The 23,465-nt window shown below is 43.2% G+C and overlaps 1 protein-coding gene across 3 annotated transcripts in view; it reads left to right on the plus strand.

Moving 5' to 3' along the window:
* Nucleotides 1-822: 822 nt before the first annotated feature.
* Nucleotides 823-23,465, plus strand: part of LOC137379706 (protein FAM3C-like) — a 78,703-nt gene continuing 56,060 nt past the window's right edge. The window contains exons 1-2 of one of the 3 annotated variants that reach the window (XM_068050942.1): nucleotides 823-945; nucleotides 21,447-21,502. In XM_068050942.1, the coding sequence (XP_067907043.1) occupies nucleotides 21,490-21,502 (13 nt within the window). In that variant the 5' untranslated portion in view covers nucleotides 823-945; nucleotides 21,447-21,489. Of the gene's footprint in view, nucleotides 946-13,472; nucleotides 13,497-21,297; nucleotides 21,322-21,446; nucleotides 21,503-23,465 lie in introns of those variants that run through there. The other 2 variants (XM_068050944.1, XM_068050943.1) reach the window with 2 other exon arrangements.

Consider the following 23,465-nt stretch of genomic DNA (forward strand, 5'->3'; position numbering starts at 1 on the left):
TTTTCGGGCCGCTTCCGCCTTCCGTTGCCGTCCGAACCGAAAAATTCAGCCCAGACCTGACATTTTCTCCAAGCTCTTTCGCCTGTGTCCTCCAGGTGGCGGTGCCGGGGGAGGGGGAATCGTTCTGCCTGTGTCCTCCAGGTGGCGGTGCCGGGGGAATTGTTCTGCCTGTGTCCTCCAGGTGGCGGTGCCGGGGGAATTGTTCTGCCTGTGTCCTCCAGGTGGCGGTGCCGGGGGAATCGTTCTGCCTGTGTCCTCCAGGTGGCGGTGCCTACCTGTGTCCTCCAGGTGGCGGTGCCGGGGGAATTGTTCTGCCTGTGTCCTCCAGGTGGCGGTGCCGGGGGAGGGGGAATCGTTCTGCCTGTGTCCTCCAGGTGGCGGTGGCGGTGCCGGGAAAGGGGGAGTCGTTCTGCCTGTGTCCTCCAGGTGGCGGTGCCGGGGGAGGGGGAATCGTTCTGCCTGTGTCCTCCAGGTGGCGGTGCCGGGGGAATTGTTCTGCCTGTGTCCTCCAGGTGGCGGTGCCTACCTGTGTCCTCCAGGTGGCGGTGCCGGGGGAATTGTTCTGCCTGTGTCCTCCAGGTGGCGGTGGCGGTGCCTACCTGTGTCCTCCAGGTGGCGGTGGCGGTTGCGGTGCCGGGTGAGTCGTTCTGCCTGTGTCCTCCAGGTGGCGGTGCCGGGGGAGTCGTTCTGCCGGTGTCCTCCAGGTGGCGGTGGAGGTTGCGGTGCCGGGGGAGTCGTTCTGCCTCTGTCCTCCAGGTGGCGGTGCCGGGGGAGTCGTTCTGCCTCTGTCCTCCAGGTGGCGGTGCCGGGGGCGGGCGCTCAGCAGATGCTCCGGGAGCGGCGTTTCCTCCTCCTGTCGCTTTGCGGTTTCCTGAGCTTAGTCTGAGTCACAGGGTTGGAGTTTAGCGCAGGCAGCGATCGGATCAGATCGGACCAAGAGAGCAGGTGAGTGATGGCATCAGCGTCTTCGGGTTCTCGAGCGGTCGCTCTGTGCAGCCGGTGACAGCTCCGTCCCTCCGGACAGACTGACCGCTTCAGTCAGGCATTTGGGGGAGGGGGTGTTCACCGCAGCAACAGCGGCACCCGTGTCCTCCCCGAACCTGCCGGAACATTCCAGCATCTCTTCCCAACCGCCCCCGCCGCCTGTATTCGCTAGAGTTTAGAAGAATGAGAGCAGGTCTCATAGAGTTTTGTAGCTTTCTAACAGGATTGGACAGACTAGATGGAGGAAGGATATTCCCGATGGTGGGGGAGTCTAGCACCAGGGGTCACAGTCCAAGGATAAGGGGGTAAGCCATTTAAGACTGAGATGAGGAGGGATTTCTTCACCCAGAGGCTGGTGAACCCGTGGAATTCTCTACCACAGAAAGCAGTTGAGGCCCAATCATTAAATATATTCAAGAAAGAGTTGGATATATTCTTAGGGTTAAAGGGATCAAGGGATACGGGGAACAGGGTACTGAGTTTGGATGATCAGCCATGATCGTATTGAATGGTGGTGCAGGCTCGAAGGGCCGAATGGCCCTCTCCAATTTTTCTGTGTTTCTATATATGCACTGCCTGTAACACTTTACTGGCACCCCTTCTGTTCAATTCTAGTAAATCTATTTCGGTTATTGCCAAAATTATTCAAATCTAACATTTTTTTTTAACTTAACTCTGATTTACTCCCAGCACTGGTGACTGTCATTCCTCAGCCATTTTATTGTAACTTTGAACTCCCGAAGTCGTTGCTATATAATTATTTCCCCTCTAAGCAGATGTCAGCCTCTCAGCTGTGCCCGTTTCCCTCTGCCCAGCTGCTGTGCTGCTCCCCATTTCTTCCTCTGATTTGCCATCCACATCCTGTCTTGACAGTGCCTACAATCATGCTACTTGGTCTCAGTGCTGGCCTCTACATATACAGTTGTTAATTGTGTCTCTGCCAGACCACAGCTATCTGTCTCTCTATTCTCATTCACTTGCACGCATGCTGGCTAGTTCTCTCCTGCCCTCAATTCCCTTTAAATTGTTAATTTTAGTATTAACTGCATAAATTTTGTACAGATTAAACTATACATTATCATTTTATGAACTATGCTGTAAAAGTTAGGTAAGATTGGTCAATGGCAGATAATTGCGAGAGACACTTTATAAGCAACAGCACAGAAATCAGTGATATAAAACTGGAATAGCTAGCGTACATTTTCATCACACTTCCTAATGGACATTTTTATTCTCTTCAAATTAGCCAAATTTCTTGCACCTATTTTAATCAGTACAAGGCAGTTATTATTCCTTTTACATTCTTTATTACACTTGTTTATTTTAACAATTCAGAAACTTGGCCCTGCTGGCTCGTTCCTCCTTGGGTAACTGCCCTGCTAACAGTTCTCCTGTCTCTGGCCTTGTGGATTTCTCCTGACATTCCCACTTGGCTACTTCATTGCCTGGGCATTTTCCATCTGCACTACCATTGGAGTGCCTCATATCGAGCTCTGCCCAACTGAGCTTCATTGACAATGTTAAGAAATAGGAACGGATCATTTGACTCTTGCACCCTGCTGCACCATTCAGGAAGATTATGGCCAACCTGCAACCTCAACTCTATTTCCCCGCATTATCCCCAAATCCCTTGATTCCCTGAGTATCAAAAAATCTATAGATCTCTCTTAAATATACTCAACTACTGTTTTCCAATGCCGTTTTCTAAACAGTGTTTTGAGTCCAGCATATTTTGTCTGTAACACAACGTAGCATCTATGCATAAGTTATTGCATCATACTAGCCTGATGGCTACTTTTTCAACTGCAATTTAGCCATACAAATCAAAAGTGGAGAACATAGTCTGTGAAACTGGCAACAAGCAAGAATTTAATCCTGAGAGGTATGAGGTGATGCATTTTGGGAGGACTAGCAAGGCAAGGGAATATAGGACCATAGGAAGTACAGAGGGTCAGAGGGATCTTGGTGTACTTGTCCATAGATCACTGAAGGCAGCAGCACAGGTAGATAAGATGGTTAGGAAGGCATATGGGATACTTGCCTTTATTAGCCGAGGCATAGAATTATAAGAGCAGGGAGGTTATGATGGAGCTGTATAAAATGCTAGTTAGGCCACAACTGGAGTACTGTGTACAGTTCTGGTCGCCAAACTGTAGGAAGGATGTGATTGTACTGGAGAAGGTGCAGAGGAGATTCACCAGGATGTTGCCTGGGCTGGAGCATTTCAGTTATGAAGAGAGGCTGGATAGGCTAGGGTTGTTTTCCTTAGAGAAGAGAAGGCTGAGGGGGGACATGATTGAGGTGTACAAAATTATGAGGGGCGTAGATAGGAAGAAACATTTTCCCTTAGTGAAGATGTCAGTTATCAGGGGGCATAGATTTAAAGTGAGGGGCAGGAGGTTTAGAGGGGATTTGAGGAAAAAATAATTTCATCAGAGTGTGGTTGGAATCTGGAACACTCTGCCTGAAGGGGTGGTAGAGGCAGGAACCCTCACAACATTTAAGAAGTATTTAGATGAGCACTTGAAATGCCATAGCATAAAGGAGATGGGCCAAGTGCTGGAAAATGGGATTGGAATAGTTAGGTGCTTGATGGCCGGCATGACACAATGTGTCGAAGGGCCTGTTTCTGTGCAGGATAACTCTATGACTCCAAGTAAAGCAGCAGCAAATTGTACATTCATATCTTTCCTTTCTAAAAGCAATTCTAAATTGGCAAATGCCATGAAGAAACCTACCAAATTGTTCAAAATATTTTGTGAAGTTAATTCTTGCTTCCAGCTGAAATTTGATTAATACACACACAAATGTGCTAATTTTAGTAAATAGTTCTCACTCAGTTGCCTGTACAGCACCTTGAATCCCCTAAAATGCTTTCTTTGGTGAGGTCAATTATGATAGTTGGGGCTTGAGGTTCAATGTGATGTGCTCAGCTGGGATGTTCATCAGAATTGGCAAAGGTTAGAAATGGCTTTGAGCCAGTGAAAGAGGGAGGGGTGGAAGAAGAACAAAAGGAAGGGATGTGAGAGGGGAGGAGAGATTAAATGACAATGTCATGGAACAAAAGGCAAAGGGAATAGTAATAGGTGTGTTAAAAGGCAAATGTGTTTCTCTCTCCACAGATGCTGCCAGACCTTCTGTGCATTTCCAACTCTTTGTTTTTATTTCAGATTTCCAGCATCTGCAGTATTTTGCTTCTATCTTTCATTTAACCCAACTGGTCATGCCGGTGTTTATACTCCACATGAGCTTCCTCCCACCCATCATTATCTAACACTGTCAGCATAGTTCATTTCCTGAGCTCTAAATATATAATCTCTTTAATTAAGCATTTATGGCTGAACTAACCTAATGTAAAATGACAGTGTAAGATTCAAATAATTTTTTGAGTAAGAAAGATTACAGCTCGAGTTTACAACTACTCAACCAATCCCTTGCTGTCACCAGGGCTCATGAGAGCTTCAGTAACATTCCCTGTAATTGCAATAGCACCTGCTGCTGTATTACAAAAACAGACACCATTAGTATTCCTGGCTCTGCATAACTGGAGGAACCTGAAAAATTGGATTATTTAGGAAATGGATGTTATTTAATAAATGCTAATACCTGGCACTCATCCAGCATTAAATGTACAATCTTTTGATATTGCATTTTTAATCGTGAATGTTATTTTGAGAGAATCATGTCAAAAGGTGGGAGAGAGGGATTTTACATCTTGTTATAATATCAAGAGTAATCCACACTGTTATTGCAAGAAAAGTCAAATTGTTTCAAATCGGAACCTGATATCCTCTAGCACTGAAGACATCATCTTTCACAGCATGCAGAAAGTTACAAGGATTGCAAATGTAATATAGACATTAATAGCTACTTTTAGCCAAAGGAGTGTCTTTTGCATCTTCAGAATGACTTAAAGTGCTTTGCACCTAATTAATTACGATTGAAGTGTAGTCCTTGTTAGATAGACAAATGCAGCAATCAATTTGTACACTCAAAAGGAAAATGTGGGCTGTGACTCAGCACACTATATTTTCTCGTTGGATTAAAACTGTGTCTTTAAGACTGTTAAAAACAGTGTACCTTTCAGACAGAAAGGGAAGTTTTAGATTTCTGAGAGCAGTATGCCACAGCTGCACTTGTTGGCTGGGCAACAGCAAGAGAGTGAGGAGGTCACATGGTGTAATTTAACTGCATGTAAAAACCAGCTAAAACCAGTTTTGAGAGACACCAGCAAAGCATGCTTACTGGAGGAAAGGAGCTGCCTATTTCTCTCAGCAGAATTTCTACAATGAGCTACAGGCTGTGTTAATTGCCTATGGATGAAAAAACCCTTTGAAGAGACCATTCGTATTGCTGGAAGTAGCAAAATTCCTTTTTCTTTACTTCCAATCTAAGAAGTCGTTGCTTCAAGATTGAATCTCTCTTGACTGATTGCGTTTTCTTGAATTTGCAGTAAAGTTTCGACTGAGATTTTTGTCAGTTTTAAAGTCCGAGTGGACCCATTGCTATCTTCCTTGTTTGGAGAACTGTTTTGCGCCTGCTGCAGCCGAAGTGATTTGAATGCCTATCTATTGAAGGACTGTTTCATCAAATCCGCGTGGAGATTTCGAGTGGCATTTGATTATTTTTACAATAGGATACCTCACCCATCAGGAACGTAACCCACAAAGACTATAACCTAGTTATCGATTTATTCTTAAGAAACAGCTAATTTTTAAAAACATCATCTTAAAAAAAAGTTAACCATTATCTGTGTGAATGGGGGAGTTAGCTTAAAATAAGTTATGTAGTCTTTGGACATAGGTTTATCTTAATAGTATTTAAGGTTTAGTTTTAATAAATTGTTAATTTGTTATCTAAAGATAGCTGGTTTGGTCTGTTTTATTCTGGGGGGGTTACTAGAGTGTTTAATTTGGTTGTTTTCCAGTTGGGTGGGAAAGCTTTAATAATATGCTGCGACCTGTGGAGCGATGGGACTGAATTGACAGTGCATTGCTCTAGCCTCCGGTTTAACAGTTGAAATAGCTAAATTCTGTTGTCATATTGTTGAGTTGTTTTAAAGGAAAGTTAATCATTTCATCTGGAAAATGGGACTTAATGTTATTTTAAAACTGACACTTTACAAAGCTAATCATGGGGTTAGGTGCAACAATAGTTTCCATATTGAGCACTATTGCCTTTTGGCTGGACCATATCGAGCATATCAGATTTCACTCCCCCTCACCCTCTGTGGCAAATCCTTTAACTGACTTGGGCTTTCTCTTTGAGATTCTCCTCAAACCCCATCTTGCTTTCAAAGCTTTTGTCAAAGTATCTTCCACCAAACTTTTGGTTACCTCTCCTAATCATCACACAAAGATTCTCCTTTACCAGGTGTTTTTTAACAATCTTGTGGCAATGGGAATAGATAAAGGTACTAAGCGACACAGATGTGATGGTGTGGGATGTGATTCCTGATTTATACTGAGTTGGTTCTTCTCAGCCACGTTGGCAATTGGAACATTATAATCGACTTCTTTGATAAGCTTTTGGTCACCTCTCCCTATGTGGCTTGTCTTTTAACACTTCTGTGAAGCACCTAGAGATATTTTATTAAGTTAAAGGCACTATATAAATGCCAGCTGTTGCAAAAATTTTTTGGACGTCTTTACTTCACCTTGGTCCTGCATACATTTTAAAGTATCGGAATCTCTTGATCACCTCTCATTCTTCTAAATTCCATTGAGTGTACAATGCTTTATTTGATAACTTAGACTGCTTATAGGGATCAGCCTCATTGCTTTGCTCTGTACAGCCTCTAGCGTTTCAATGTCTCACTTGTGGCTCGACTTTTGAGGAGAATGAAAGATTTTCCAGTTTGGACACTATTCAATGTGTGGTCTGGTTGGATTACTGTGCTGTTTGATCGTGACTTCTCCTGACTTGTACTCTACTGTTTTGGCTACGGAGGTCAAGATGTTAACCTTATTGGTTGTTGCTTTGCATTTGTTAGACATCGTGTGCTTTGAGTATTACAAAGACTCTTGGGTTTCTTTCAGTTTCATCCGTAGTTATTTGAACACGGTTCATGGAGTATATGTCTTTTGTTTCTATGTGCAGTACTTTACATTTGTCTGTACCAAGGTGGGAGGAGGCTTTGGTGGAGCATCAACAGCGGTGTAGGCCTGTTGGGCTAAATGGCCTGTTTCTGTGCTGCAACATTCTATCGAATTTCATGCAAATCTATTATTGTTCAGCCCTCTTCGGTATTCTGTTCACCTCATTCTGTAATTTCTGGACTGCCTTGTTCAAATCTAGTGGCTGCCTAGTTGGATATTGTCAGCAAATTGGTGCAATTTGCCTTGAGTTTCTGATTTCCAGGTTGATCTAAATTAAAAATAGTGGTGGACCCAACACAGGCTTGTGAGGGGGTTTGGGGTGGTAGTTGGCAGAGGATGCGGGGGGTGTTTCTGTGCTTGTCTCTTACCTATCCTATCCCCCACCCTTACTTCTGTGTCAGTGTTGGCATTGAGCATCCACAGTTTAAGTTGGCACAGGTGGCAAAGGAAAGTTAGTTGTAACTTTCTGTTAATATTCCTGTCCAGGGACAGTGTGATGGAAGTCCATATTGTTAGTATGCTACAATGCTATGTAGTCAATGCATAAGTGACTGCACACACAGGGAATTCGGGTTTAATAGGTATAACAGATTAGAAGAGGCATGTTCTGGTTGTAACTAGAGGTCCTTCTACCTTACTCCTGATGCCCTGGATAGATGAAAATGGTTACGCCCAGAACATCTGGTATTTTAATGTTGCAATAAAGCTCACAATATTTTAAAAGAAAAGACAAGGGCCTTTCTCATAGTTTGGTCACTTCCTAATAGTACTCAGGCTATGGTGGAAATTTTCCCCTTCGTCAGATATATTTGAAGGAAAGCCATCATGATGAAAATCTTTGTCATTTAGTGAAGCTGTTGGTTTGTTTTGGGATACCTACCTTTTGTGTGGACATTGACATTTGTCTGCAGCGATTAGTAGTACTGGATTTGGAAACCTGTTTAGGTGGGAGCTGAGCGCCGTTTTGGAGATTTGCCTGGAGAATAGTAGTGGCAGCTTTCGACATTTTGTGCCTTCAGAGTCAACCGGAGTTTCATCTTGCCCTTGTTCTTTGGAGACTTATTTATTTTCTTTTATTTATTTTAAGATACAGCACTGAAACAGGCCCTTCAGCCCACCGAGTTTGTGCCGACCATCAACCAACCATTTATACTAATCCTACATTAATCCCATATTCCTACCACATCCCCTCAATTCCCCTACCAATTACCTACACGGGGGGCAATTTACAATTGCCAATTTACCTATCAACCTGCAAGTCCTTGGCTGTGGGAGGAAACCGGAGCACCCGGCGGAAACACACGCGGTCATAGGGAGAACTTGCAAACTCCGCACAGGCAGTACTCGGGTCGCTGGAGCTGTGAGGCTGTGGTGCTAACCGCCGTGCCACTGTGTTAATGGACTTGGCCTACATGTGAGCTCACAGTTGACATAATTGCAAAAGAACATTCACTATAGACCACTAGCTGGTAGCCTTCGAATAAATCAAGGTCTAACTTTTTGTTGTATACTTTGTATAATGTATAATTCATATCGACTTTGATTTGACCATTACATTAAAGTACAAAACTATGGTGAAATCTCATTTATCAGTTTTTACGCCCTCTTCCCCCCCCCCCCCCCCCCCAATGTGGTTCTTTGATGAATGCTGTTCTTTTGTTTGGTTGATCCCAAATTGTATCGTAATAACAGTGACTTGCATGCACTGCTTTCCCCTTTTACATTTCAGTCATGTGCTGGACAAATGAGCTCCACTATGCAATTTAGATATCCGATTGTATCTCATGTGCAAAGAAAGACTTGGAATTATTTTGTATTCATTATGTCTTTCACAATTTCAAGACATCCCAAACGCTTTACAGCCAATCAAGTAATTTTGAAGAGTAATCATTGTTGTCCGAAACATGGCAACCAATTTGCATACAGCAAGATCCCCAAAACAGCAATGTGCTCATAACAGATTGCCTGTTTTAATGATGTTGGCTGAGGGGTAAATGTTCGTCATGACACTGGGGAGAGCGCCCCTGCTCTTGCTCTGTCTTTTGGGCCTCCTTATCTCGAGAGACAATGGATACGCGCCTGGAGGTGGTCAGTGGTTTGTGAAGCAGCGCCTGGAGTGGCTATAAAGGCCAATTCTGGAGTGACAGGCTCTTCCACAGGTGCTGCAGAGAAATTTGTTTGTGGGGCTGTTGCACAGTTGGCTCTCCCCTTGCGCCTCTGTCTTTTTTCCTGCCAACTACTAAGTCTCTTCGACTCGCCACAATTTAGCCCTGTCTTTATGGCTGCCCGCCAGCTCTGGCGAATGCTGGCAACTGACTCCCACGACTTGTGATCAATGTCACACGATTTCATGTCGCGTTTGCAGACGTCTTTATAACGGAGACATGGACGGCCGGTGGGTCTGATACCAGTGGCGAGCTCACTGTACAATGTGTCTTTGGGGATCCTGCCATCTTCCATGCGGCTCACATGGCCAAGCCATCTCAAGCGCCGCTGACTCAGTAGTGTGTATAAGCTGGGGATGTTGGCCGCTTCAAGGACTTCTGTGTTGGAGATATAGTCCTGCCACCTGATGCCAAGTATTCTCCGAAGGCAGCGAAGATGGAATGAATTGAGACGTCGCTCTTGGCTGGCATACGTTGTCCAGGCCTCGCTGCCGTAGAGCAAGGTACTGAGGACACAGGCCTGATACACTCGGACTTTTGTGTTCCGTGTCAGTGCGCCATTTTCCCACACTCTCTTGGCCAGTCTGGACATAGCAGTGGAAGCCTTACCCATGCGCTTGTTGATTTCTGCATCTAGAGACAGGTTACTGGTGATAGTTGAGCCTAGGTAGGTGAACTCTTGAACCACTTCCAGTGCGTGGTCGCCAATATTGATGGATGGAGCATTTCTGACATCCTGCCCCATGATGTTCGTTTTCTTGAGGCTGATGGTTAGGCCAAATTCATTGCAGGCAGACGCAAACCTGTCGATGAGACTCTGCAGGCATTCTTCAGTGTGAGATGTTAAAGCAGCATCGTCAGCAAAGAGGAGTTCTCTGATGAGGACTTTCCGTACTTTGGACTTCGCTCTTAGACGGGCAAGGTTGAACAACCTGCCCCCTGATCTTGTGTGGAGGAAAATTCCTTCTTCAGAGGATTTGAACGCATGTGAAAGCAGCAGGGAGAAGAAAATCCCAAAAAGTGTGGGTGCGAGAACACAGCCCTGTTTCACACCACTCAGGATAGGAAAGGGCTCTGATGAGGAGCCACCATGTTGAATTGTGCCTTTCATATTGTCATGGAATGAGGTGATGATACTTAGTAGCTTTGGTGGACATCCGATCTTTTCTAGTAGTCTGAAGAGACCACGTCTGCTGACGAGGTCAAAGGCTTTGGTGAGATCAATGAAAGCAATGTAGAGGGGCATCTGTTGTTCACGGCATTTCTCCTGTATCTGACGAAGGGAGAACAGCATGTCAATAGTCGATCTCTCTGCACGAAAGCCACACTGTGCCTCAGGGTAGACGCGCTCGGCCAGCTTCTGGAGCCTGTTCAGAGCGACTCGAGCAAAGACTTTCCCCACTATGCTGAGCAGGGAGATTCCACGGTAGTTGTTGCAGTCACCGCGGTCACCTTTGTTTTTATAGAGGGTGATGATGTTGGCATCGCGCATGTCCTGGGGTACTGCTCCCTCGTCCCAGCACAGGCATAGCAGTTCATGTAGTGCTGAGAGTATGTAATGCTCTGTAATGTCATAGATATTGTGTCTACCTGAGAGGGCAGAATTACAACCTCCCTGCTTTCACATTACAGCAACAGTTGGCAGACTTGTAGACTCATTTTGTGAATCTGCAATGTGGCCAATGCTGGGTAGATTGGCTCAGTTGTGTAAGGGGAAATTAGATGCAGTTATGGGCAGCCCTGGCCGGTGTGATCACAGCAACTGAAACCTGAATAGGTAACAGTCAATCAAATTGCAACCCCCAACAAAGATATTTGTCCCATTGACAGGCTTTTTAAAACTTTCGTCCGATATGTGAAAGCTCAACTGCAAATCACTCTGCCACCAGAAAGTAAGTAGGAATACATTGCAGCAATAAGCTGGTATTCCAGTAACAAAATGCTATTGTTTGCAGACATTCCATACTCATCCAGTTAATAACACACTTTGCTACATATCACTAAGATCTGATTGCATCCCAGGTCTCATTTGAGCTTCTCCAATTAACACTGGACATGTGGAACCAGATTCCCTTCATTTTAGCGGTTTGACTATGTGTGTTTGCAGGTAGAAAGATAACTATGGCGAGAGCAATCTCTTCCTGCTTCCCACAGATTCCTCAACATAAATAGGATGAGAACCCCCCACCAGGACGGTTTGAGGGCTCTCCGCTTCTTCCTTGAACAAAGGCCCAACCAGTCCCCATTCACTGCCATCCTCCTCCGCCTGGCTGAACTTGTTCTCACATTGAACAACTTCTCCTTCAACTCCACTCACTTCTGTCAAGTAAAAGGTGTTGCTATAGGTACCCGCATGGGTCCTAGTTATGCCTGTCTATTTGTGGGATATGTCGATCATTCCTTGTTCCAGTCCTACTCAGGCCCCCTCCCCCAACTCTTTCTCCGGTACATTGATGACCGTATCGGTGCCGTTTCCTGCTCTCGCCCCCGAACTGGAAAACTTTATCAACTTTGCTTCCAATTTCCACCCTTCTCTCACCTTTACATGGTCCATCTCCAACACTTCCTCCCTGACTTCTCTATCTCCATCTCTGGTGATAGGCTGTCTACTAATATCCGTTATAAGCCCACTGACTCCCACAGCCACCTTGACTACACTTCACACCCTGCCTCCTGTAAGGACTCCATTCCATTCTCCCCGTTTCTCCGTCTCTGACGCATCTGCTCTGATGATGCTACCTTCCATGACAGTGCTTCTGATATGTCTTCCTTTTTCCTCAACCAAGGATTCCCCTCCACTGTGGTTGACAGGGCCCTCAACTGTGTCCGGCCCATTTCCTGCACCTCTACCCTCACCCCTTCCCCTCCCTCCCATAACCGCGACAGGGTTCCCCTTGTCCTCACTTTACACCCCATCAGCCTCCGTATCCAAAGAATCATCCTCCGCCATTTCCGCCACCTCCAGCGTGATGCCACTGCCAAACGCATCTTCTCCACCCTTCCCCTGTCAGCATTCCAAAGGGATCATTCCCTCCGTGCCACCCTGGTCCACTCCTCCATTACCGCCACCACCTCGTCCCCTTCCCATGGCACCTTCCCCTGCAATCGCAGGAGGTGTAATACCTGCCCATTTACCTCCTCTCTCCTCACTATCCCACGCCCAAACACTCCTTTCAGGTGAAGCAGCAATTTACTTGTACTTCTTTCAATGTAGTATACTGTATTCGCTGCTCACAATGTGATACAAACGCAGACTGGGTGACCACTTTGCAGAATACCTCCGCTCGGTTCGCAAGCAGGACCCCGAGCTTCCAGTTACTTGCCATTTCAACACTCCCCCCTGCTCTCATGCTCACATCTCTGTCCTGGGATTGCTGCAGTGTTCCAGTGAACGTCAATGCAAGCTCGAGGAACAGCATCTCATTTACCGATTAGGCACACTACAGCCTGCCGGACTGAACATTGAGTTCAATAATTTCGGAGCATGACGGGCCCCCCATTTTACTTTTATTTTTAGTTATTTTTTTCTTTTCCCTTTTTTAATGTATTTTTTTTGTTTATTTTATTTCATTTTAGTTTGTTCAGTTTGCTTACCCACTGCTTTTTTCAAGTTTGTAGTTGCGGCTGTTCAATTTTCAGTCCAGTAACGCCCTATCTGTACTGTCTTTCAACACACCATTAACATATTGTTTGCCTTTGCTTCACGACCTTCTGGTCAGCTATTCTGTGACCTTGTACTATTTACACCTTCTCCTTTGTTATCTCTTGCCCCACCCCTGCTTTACTTGCTTATAACCTTTTACATTTCTAATATTTGCTAGTTCTGAAGAAGGATCACTGACCTGAAACGTTAACTCTGCTTCTCTCTCCACAAATGCTGCCAGACCTGCTGAGTATTTCCTGTTTTTATGTTCTTTATTTGCTAAGCAGCTTTCATGTGACATAAATAGATATGTCTTAATAACATCATAGTTTAAAAAAGTCAGCTTGGCTCAGTAAGTAGTGCTCTTACCTGTGAGTCCAGAGGATCAAACCTCATTGCAGGACTTCACACAATCTAGGCTGACATTTCAGTGCACTTCTGAGGGAATGCTGTATTGTCAGAGCTACTTGGCACCATTTGCTTGTTCACTCGTTCAAGTGTTCCCTTAAGACTCCGCACAGTCTCACTGGGGAGTTGAGGGCTGCATGTGCAGCAGGTGGACTTGTATGTAGAACTCTGTCTTTCCAAAGGTCAGAGATATTACTGGTAAAATTCATTTTTCAAAAATGTCTTTCCTAATAGTTGCTGTTTTGTATGTAATATAGAAGTGAACACAGCTACAGTTTGTCTTTATATAACCGTATACTTTTTAATGCAGATACTTGAGTGGAGACCTGTAGGTGTGACTTGTGTACTGGCACAATCTTAAGATTTGATACAAAAATGATAGTTAAACTGGTCCAACTAATATGCTGCATTTTTTCTAAGCAAGGTGGTTGAGTTCTGGAGGGCATTTTGTCAAGGAATACGATACATGTAGGGTGCTACCAGCTGCATTGAGCTGACAAGTCAGCTCATGGAAATTTCAACAAACATGCAGGCTGCTCAGTCCAACCAGTCTGCATTGGCGTTTTACCTCCACGTGAGCAGTAGTTCTAATCTCTTGTACTGATGCTGTTCCTATGTCCCTTCGTCTCTTTCCTTTAGCCACTTATTTAACTTATTGTTAGAAGTTGGCATAGTTTCTGCTTCAATCATTAACTCAGTGCATTCCACAGCTTCATAACCTTCTCTTGCACTCTGCATATAATCTATTTACTATAGTAGAATGCAGTTTGCCTTTGATTTTTGTGAACCGGTAGGGAATTGCACAGTTGTTTGTAGTAAGAGTCAATACTTCAGAACTCAAAAGATTTGAATGAGGCTATTCATAAAGGTTTTGACAGATGACAATGGTTACCAGATGATGCCTTTTCAAGTTAATGAGGTTTTCTCTCGGTGTTTCTTAGTGTCAATATTAAGCTGGATATATTAGGACCATTTGGTTCTTCAGTATTTTGATATAACATATTTTAAGCCTTGAATATCCAAAGCGAATATGCAACAAAAATATTCAGGTCTCTGAATTTTCTTAAAGATTAAAATATCGAGCCTTTGCCATATTCGAGTAAAAAAATTCCTGGCCATTGTGACCTTTATGTCTGAGTTGCTGCAGTATGTCTTCACTGTGCTAGTCATATCACCCCTCCAATAATAGAGCCAGTACTAAACTTATTGTGAAATAAATACCACAAATACTGGATGTACACAGTTCATTTATTATTTATGAATAGGAAAGATGGGTTAATGTTTCAAGTGTAGACACTTTGCTGCAACAACTTTGATGAAAGACCGACGCACAAAACGTTAACTTTTTTTTTATTCAAAGAAGCTGATCGACCTTCTTTGTATTGCTGGCATTTTCTTAAAGATTTGCAGGCTTTTCTTTGTGTTGTGTTTGCCAGGGAATATGCAATGGCAAGATTCTGGGGAAGTGCTTCTCTTGAGACAATAAGGAAAAGAAGAGGAGGAAAATCCTTCAGACAGTATTTTTTTCCACCACCCCTCTGATCTCCTGAAGTTCTGACCCATGTCTGTGACATTGGGGGAGAGGAGTGCACATTCCAGTCAAGACTATTTCCTTATCTCACCCAGTTTCATGTGTTTATTTGTTTTGTGTATGCAGACTTAGTATCTAATTCTAGTCATCTCAGAGCATTGCTGTCATTGATGCATAAACCACCAAAATATTTTAGTAGATATGATTCACCAGTGGCAGATGTAAGAGTCACTAACATTCTAACTAAGTAATAGGTTTGAGAATCTAATGTCAGCAACTATAATACTTTCGTAAGAAATATATGATTAGCATATTTTTTTGTCCTCGACTATCTTTTATTGCATCAAACATGGTAAATATGCGTGTTCTGCGCATCCACAGTAACTTACACCAGTCAGCCTGCTGGATGGAACCTTTATCTTAAGTTCAAGCTGTCTCTTTGCATCAGTATCCCCTCACTTTTATATTCTTTAGGGAACAATTTATATCAGCTGGCAAACTGCTAACTTTAAGCTTGATTATATCGCAAAACTGCAGCTGGACCAAGCCTCTTTATCTGTGCTTCACAGGAACATATTTTTGGTGCCTCGAACCTTTTACTTGCTTTCCTGCAGTAATTTTCTTGCCCCAAAACCAATGTTGTTGCTGTTAGATATTTCTTGTGATTTTGCAATCATAGGTATAAACATCCCATGTATTTGAATATATTTTATGCCACACTCTTTATTAAGCTTATAATATGGTTGGTTAATGACAGGCATAGTCCTGTTCTTATTCCTAGTTCAAAAGGTTTTAGCTGGCCAACCAAGGGAATGTTTTAGAATCATGAAATCATACAGCAGAGAAGGTCATCATTTGACCCAAGCTGCCTGTGCCAGCTCTTTAGTAGAGCTGTCCAATTGGTTCTGCTCCCCTGCTCTTTCCCCAATCGCACTGAAAATTTCTTCTTTTCTTGTATTCATCCAATTCCCTTTTGAAAGTTACCGTTGAATCCACTTCCAGCACCCTTTCAGGCAGTGCATTCCAGATCACAGCTCACTGCATTAAAAATATTTTTCATGTCACTTTTGGTTCTTTTGCTAATCACCTTAAATCTATGCCCTCTGCTTACTGTCAAGCGACAGTTCCACCTTATTTAATCTCATCAAAGCCGTTCATGATGTTGAACGGTTTTATCAAATATCTTGACCTTCTGTGCTCCAAGGAGTACAACTGAACCTCTCCACATAACTGGATCTTATCAGTCTTGCCTTGGTGACATGTCTGCTTTGCAATTGTTGCAGGTATTTCTAAGTTAAACTAGCTCAATTTTACCACAATGCATGTCAGATCAGCCATGTCATGTCAGGGTATGTTATCCATTCATGTTAATATATCTAAAAATTGTATGGGACATAGTTTGTATTTGTCCAAAAGGGCTTTTGTGTCCCATATGTGGAGGCAACTACAACGTGGTCAGTTGAGACCTGGTTGATGGTCTGTAGGGCTTGAGATATGATATCATTGGAGCATTTTGTTAAACAGATCCAAGCCAAATGGTGAAGAATGGGTCTAGACACAGATCCTTTTTTTGATAGTCAGTTTATTCACAGAAAGTAGCATTACGTATCTGCCTCTTCCCCGTCCCCGTGTCCCAGGAGGCTCCCTTTTATATCTGCTCTAAAACAATCCCCATCACCTGTGTATCTTTAACAACATAATTAACCTACCATTAGCACATTTGCTATCCACTCTTCACGCCACTGTGTTGATAAGTAAGAATGAAAGTAATCAGGTAAGGTTAACCATTTTGGGTGTGTTGAAGAGAGCTGTGCTGTTTGTGAATAGAACAAATCAAGCATGATTTTTCCACAATGTCTGTTTACCAATTTTGTTACTGCATTTGTGTGGCAAAGATGTGAAGGAACGATGTTACAGAGGACTGATAGTCATGGGATAACAATAGGGGGCAATGTGTCTGACTAAACACATAGTTGCATGCAAGTGTATCCACGGACTTAGTTTATGGCAACCAAGCCCAAACAGAAATGTAATAACTACACAACTGAATAGCAAAGAGCAGGATCAGATGAGGGTAAAGTGAAGACGTTTGCAATCGTCTGTTACGACCAGGTGAGAAAGGTGTCTAGGGGTCTTTTACTGTCTTCGCCTGGCCTTATTGTAACAGGGTTTAATTTTTTAAACAGTGTTTTGAGCTCCCCCTTTGGTGAATCCTTGTTCACTGCTTTCCAATTATGAGGCAAATAAATAAGCACAAACAGGCTGCCAGGTTTAAAGGGAAAAGTGAAATTTATTAAAACTTAAACTCTAATTCGGTTAACATCTACGGATACACACTACGCTCCATGCTATCATGCATACACGATATGCCCATAGAGACAGAACAGAGCAGAAGAAAAAATAAAGTAGAGAGGTTTGAGGCAATATCAGAAGAGTTTCTTGTTACTGTGGTTCGAGCTCACTATTCTTTTGTAGTGCTCTTCGGGGGGGTTTAAACTAATTCAGCAGGGGGATGGGAACCTAAATTGTAGTTCCAGTGTGCAGGATGTTGAGAGTAGTGAGGGCAGAGATAAGGTTATAAGGACACAAGAGGGCACTGGCAAGCAAGAGCTTGGTTTAAAATGTGTCTACTTCAACGCCAGGAGCATCCGGAATAAGGTGGGTGAGCTTGCAGCATGGGTTGGTACCTGGGATCTCGATGTTGTGGCCATTTCAGAGACATGGGTAGAGCAGGGACAGGAATGGATGTTGCGGGTTCCGGGATTTAGATGTTTCACTAAAAACAAAGAGGGTAAAAGAGGGGGGGGGGTGTGGCATTGTTAATCAAGGAAAGTATTACAGCGGCAGAAAGGACGTTTGAGGACTCGTCTACTGAGGTAGTCTGGGCCGAGGTTAGAAACAGGAGAGGAGAGGTCACCCTGTTGGGAGTTTTCTATAGACCTCCAAATAGTTCCAGAGATGTAGAGGAAAGGATAGCAAAGATGATTCTTGACAGGAGCGAGAGTAACAGGGTAGTGGTTATGGGGGACTTTAACTTTCCAAATATTGACTGGAAATACTATAGTTCGAGTACTTTAGATGGGTCTGTTTTTGTCCAGTGTGTGCAGGAGGGTTTTCTGACACAGTATATGGACAGGCCAACCAGGGGCGATGCCACATTGGATTTGGTACTGGGTAATGAACCCGGCCAGGTGTTAGATTTAGAAGTTGGTGAGCACTTTGGTGATAGTGATCACAATTCGGTTAGGTTTACCTTAGCGATGGGCAGGGACAGGCATATACAGCAGGGCAAGAATTATAGCTGGGGAAAAGGAAATTATGATGCGATTAGGCAAGATTTAGGATGCGTAGGATGGGGAAGGAATCTTCAGGGGATGGGCACAATCGAAATGTGGAGCTTATTCAAGGAGCAGCTACTGCGTGTCCTTGATAAGTATGTACCTGTCAGGCAGGGAGGAAGTTGTCGAGCGAGGGAGCCGTGGTTTACTAAAGAAGTTGAAGAGCTTGTCAAAAGGAAGAAGAAGGCTTATGTTAGGATGAGACGTGAAGGCTTAGTTAGGGCGCTTGATAGTTACAAGCTAGCCAGGAAGGATCTAAAGGGAGAGATAAGAAGAGCAAGGAGAGGACACGAGACGTCATTGGCGGATAGGATCAAAGAAAACCCTAAGGCTTTCTATAGGTATATCAGGAATAAAAGAATGACTAGAGATAGGTTAGGGCCAATCAAGGATAGTAGTGGGAAGTTGTGTGTGGAATCGGAGGAGATAGGGGAAGTGTTAAATGAATATTTTTCGTCAGTATTTACAGTCGAGAAAGAAAATGTTGTCGAGGAGAATACTGAGATACAGACTACTAGGCTAGATGGGATTGAGGTTCACAAGGAGGAGGTGTTAGCAATTTTGGAAAGTGTGAAAATAGATAAGTCCCCTGGGCCAGATGGGATTTATCCTTGGATTCTCTGGGAAGCCAGGTTGGAGATTGCAGAGCCTTTGTCCTTGATCTTTATGTCGTCATTGTCGACAGGAATAGTGCCGGAAGACTGTAGGATAGCAAATGTTGTCCCCTTGTTCAAGAAGGGGAGTAGAGACAGCCCTGGTAATTATAGACCTGTGAGCCTTACTTCGGTTGTGGGTAAAATGTTGGAAAAGGTTATAAGAGATAGGATTTATAATCATCTTGAAAAGAATAAGTTCATTAGAGATAGTCAGCACGGTTTTGTGAAGGGTAGGTCGTGCCTCACAAACCTTATTGAGTTTTTTGACAAGGTGACCAAACAGGTGGATGAGGGTAAAGCCGTGGATGTGGTCTATATGGATTTCAGTAAGGTGTTTGATAAAGTTCCCCACGGTAGGCTATTGCAGAAAATACAGAAGTATGGGATTGAAGGTGAATTAGTGCTTTGGATCAGAAATTGGCTAGCTGAAAGAAGACAGAGGGTGGTGGTTGATGGTAAATGTTCATCCTGGAGTATAGTTTCTAGTGGTGTACCGCAAGGATCTGTTTTGGGGCCACTGCTGTTTGTCATTTTTATAAATGACCTGGATGAGGGTGTAGAAGGGTGGGTTAGTAAATTTGCGGATGACACGAAGGTCGGTGGAGTTGTGGATAGTGCCGAAGGATGTTGTAGGTTACAGAGGGACATAGATAGGCTGCAGAGCTGGGCTGAGAGATGGCAAATGGAGTTTAATGCGGAAAAGTGTGAGGTGATTCACTTCGGAAGGAGTAACAGGATTGCAGAATACTGGGCTAATGGGAAGATTCTTGGTAGTGTAGATGAGCAGAGAGATCTTGGTGTCCAGGTACATAAATCCCTGAAAGTTGCCACCCAGGTTAATAGAGCTGTTAAGAAGGCATATGGTGTGTTAGCTTTTATTAGTAGGGGGATCGAGTTTAGGAGCCACGAGGTCATGCTGCAGCTGTACAGAACTCTGGTGCGGCCGCACCTGGAGTATTACGTGCAGTTCTGGTCACCACATTATAGGAAGGACGTGGAAGCTTTGGAAAAGGTGCAGAGGAGATTTACTAGGATGTTGCCTGGTATGGAGGGAAGGTCTTACGAGGAAAGGCTGAGGGACTTGAGGTTGTTTTCGTTAGAGAGAAGGAGGAGAAGAGGTGACTTAATAGAGACATATAAGATAATCAGAGGGCTGGACAGGGTGGATAGTGAGAGCCTTTTTCCTCGGATGGTGATGGCAAACACAAGGGGACATAGCTTTAAGTTGAGGGGTGATCGACATAGGACAGATGTCAGAGGTAGTTTCTTTACACAGAGAGTAGTAGGGGCGTGGAACGCCCTGCCTGCAACAGTAGTAGACTCGCCAACTTTAAGAGCATTTAAGTGGTCATTGGATAGACATATGGATGAAAATGGAACAGTGTAGGTCAGATGGTTTCACAGGTCGGCGCAACATCGAGGGCTGAAGGGCCTGTACTGCGCTGTAATGTTCTATGTAGGTAGGCTTGCTTTCGTTGGGGCCCAGTATTCTTCTTAAACCTGGTTCACTGTAAGAGACTTTTCTCTCTTGGGGTTCATGTGTCTTCAATGGGTCTTCAGTTCCGTGAGAAAGAGTTGGGAGCAGACAGGAGAGAGGTCTTTTCCAGTCCAGGAGCAAACAGCTTTTTTAGTTCAAATTCTCTGTGGTAAGTACAAATTCAAAAAACTCCAACAGTCAGTTAGTCATGTGACTAAACTGGTCTGACCAGTTTGTGTATTCGGCCATCTCAGCAGTTAACCTTCAACATCTGATAATCAAAAGTCCTTTGTGGATTAAATTGGAGCAGGGAGTGGCCCCTTTTTTCCCTTTCCAAGTACTGGCTGTTAATATGTAAATGTCTTTCCAGTCAGGGCTCGGCAACCCCTTGCAATGCCTTTTCTTCCCAGCTGCAATTTTAAGTTTTAATGTTCATGTGGCGAAATAATGTGTGCCTCATTCTTGGCAGGTGGGGGCCTTTATGAAACGAGGTAGAGCCGATAATTTTGGCGATTAAGTTATTTCCAGTTTTTACTTTCTCAGCAGTTTACAGAAAATGGTTTTTGTAGGTTAATAATTGGTTGAAAGTGATGCCAAAGTAATTATTTCTATATCTACAAAATCCAAGCAGAAATGGATAGCCATCAGTCATGGGAACTCTGATTTTTATTTTTCCCCTTCCTAATCCAGGGTTACTGAAGTTGATTGTTGCGCTTCTATTGGGTGTGCACTCTTCAGCTTTTACAGTTTCAAATAAATCCTGATAGGTTATTCTGCTCCTCATTGTGTAAAATCGAGACATGAGACTGATTGCACCATTTCATACCTTCAAACTGTGGAAGCCCCTGCCTACCGCGATAGCCTTTTAAACCCAAGCTTTGTATTGTCTAATCACTACTCTACTTTATTTCTCTCCTACTTTTCTCGGCCTTGGTTGGGGCTTGTACTTCAGAACTTTGCCCTTTGTTTTTTCTTTCAATTTTTAAAAAACGCAACGCTGGCACAATATACCTTGCACTGTGTAAGTGTAAATGTGTACATTCCCAATAGTTCTATTGGAATCTTATTTTAAACCACCAATATTATTTATTTCTGTTAAAATCATTTTATATTACTGGAATGAACTTTATTTTTTTTTCTTTATAGGTGTTTGAGTTTGCCGATACATCATAAAGTTAAAGTTGGAACAATGAGACTAACAGGTAAGGTATAACCAAGGATCAGCCATACTGAATAACATTTACATAACTATTTGCTTTACATTGCGGCAATGTTGCACAGCAAAATGACTATCTAAAATTAAATTTGGGATGCCATAGAACTACCCATTCAGTACACAGATTTGTTTTGTTGGGAATCTGCAGTACAGAGGTTATACAGGTGACTGTGAAATGTTTAAAATGCCACACTGGTCCGTGGGTGTGTTTGACGTGTGCAAGTAAGATACACTATTGGCACAGAGAAAGGAGAATTTTACATTGCTTTTGTACTGCTTTTGGGGATGATTGCTGGCAAAAGAATTCCAAAGTTGTGTGAGTGTCCCAGATCTGGTGAGGGTGAAAGTTTGAAAATTTACTTCATACCATTCAGCAATTAACTTGACAGAAGTGGACTTCACCCTACCAAGTTGCTAAATGGTACCATTATTACTGGGAAGTAATTAGGATTCCTGCATAAATCACTGGCTTGTATGAGCAGGAACGACACTGTACTGTCCTGGCGACAGCTTTAGTAAGAAGAGATGGGTACTTGAGGGTTGACTGTAGGATAAAGTATTACCATTTGATATCTTTGCACTTATTTTGTTGAAGGGAGAAAATTGTTATAATTTTGGGCTCTAATGGAAAATGAGCTCAATCAGCTGGTAGTCAGCTTTTATAGTACATTTTCTTGGTCTTATCCCATCTTAATTTTAGAATGATCCAATTAAAGTAATTGATCAATCCTCTCAAGGGATCAGCTTTTGGTTGACTGAAATAATATAAACTGTTTCAAAACTGGAACAAATTCTTCTTGTTTTCATATGCAACTTTATAGTAACACTTCTTGCAGTACTTCATCTATTTCTATGAGTCTAATTCAAAATCTTGCTGCCAAGATGCATATGAAGATTAAGATAACATCGATCGAAGTGGGCAGCAACGATTTGAGTATTATAAGAGATAAGTTTAAAACCCAATGTATTGATAATCAAAGTGACAGCTCAGTTAAGTTTTGAACTGTTTGCACACTATTACTTATTGCTCATAAGAATATTACATGAAACGGTTACTACTTGCTACTTTGTATGTAGAGAGCATTCCTTCCTAGTTCAGAATGCAGATGGACTTTGCGTTTGCAGTGGCATTTCACCATAGGTTTATTGGAACAAATTACTAGTTTACAAAGCCCAGCTAAGGACTGCACAGTTTTAACTGTTTGAGTCCCAAACAATTTGTGTATATACCCTGAAAAGGTTCATTCATACCTTTAGTCAAAATGAAATTCAAACAGCATAGAAGCGAATGCTTAGACAAAGTTAATCAGGAAATACTTGTATCACAGTTGAGTTGCTGCTGCTCCTGGTATGGGTGAAGTAATATGGGGAGGGTCTTGATTTGTGGTGTTATGCTCTTGATGTGTGAAGTTTTACCAAATCACATTTCTGAGATGAAACATCGGTTAAATTTAGTTTCCTCTCATTTACTTCCTTTCAAAATCATGCCTTAAAATATAAATATTTTGGAACGAAAATGCTGTAATCGATAGTAAGGGTATATTTTGATTATCTTCAACAATGTAAATATCTTTAGTAAAATACTGAATTGTTGATATAATACAACATCAGTGTGCCTAATCGGTAAATGAGGTGCTGTTCCTCGAGCTTGCGTGATGTTCCCTGGAACAATGCAGCAAGCCCAGGACAGAACTGTGGGCATGAGAGCAGGGGTGTGTGTTGAAATGGCAAGCGACATGGAAGCTCAGGGTCATGTTTTTGGACTGAGCGGAAGTGTTCCGCAACACAAAGCGGCCACCTAATCTGCGTTTGGTGTTCCCAATGTAGAGGAGACCACATTCTGTTTTTCCAGACTTGAGCTGCTGAATTCCAGAGGTGAGGTGGGAATGACTGCCCTTGACATCAAGGCAGCATTGGACCAAGTATGGCATCAAGGGCCTGAGCAAAAG

The sequence above is a fragment of the Heterodontus francisci genome, chromosome 18, assembly GCF_036365525.1.
Source record: "Heterodontus francisci isolate sHetFra1 chromosome 18, sHetFra1.hap1, whole genome shotgun sequence".
Lineage (NCBI taxonomy): Eukaryota > Metazoa > Chordata > Chondrichthyes > Heterodontiformes > Heterodontidae > Heterodontus > Heterodontus francisci.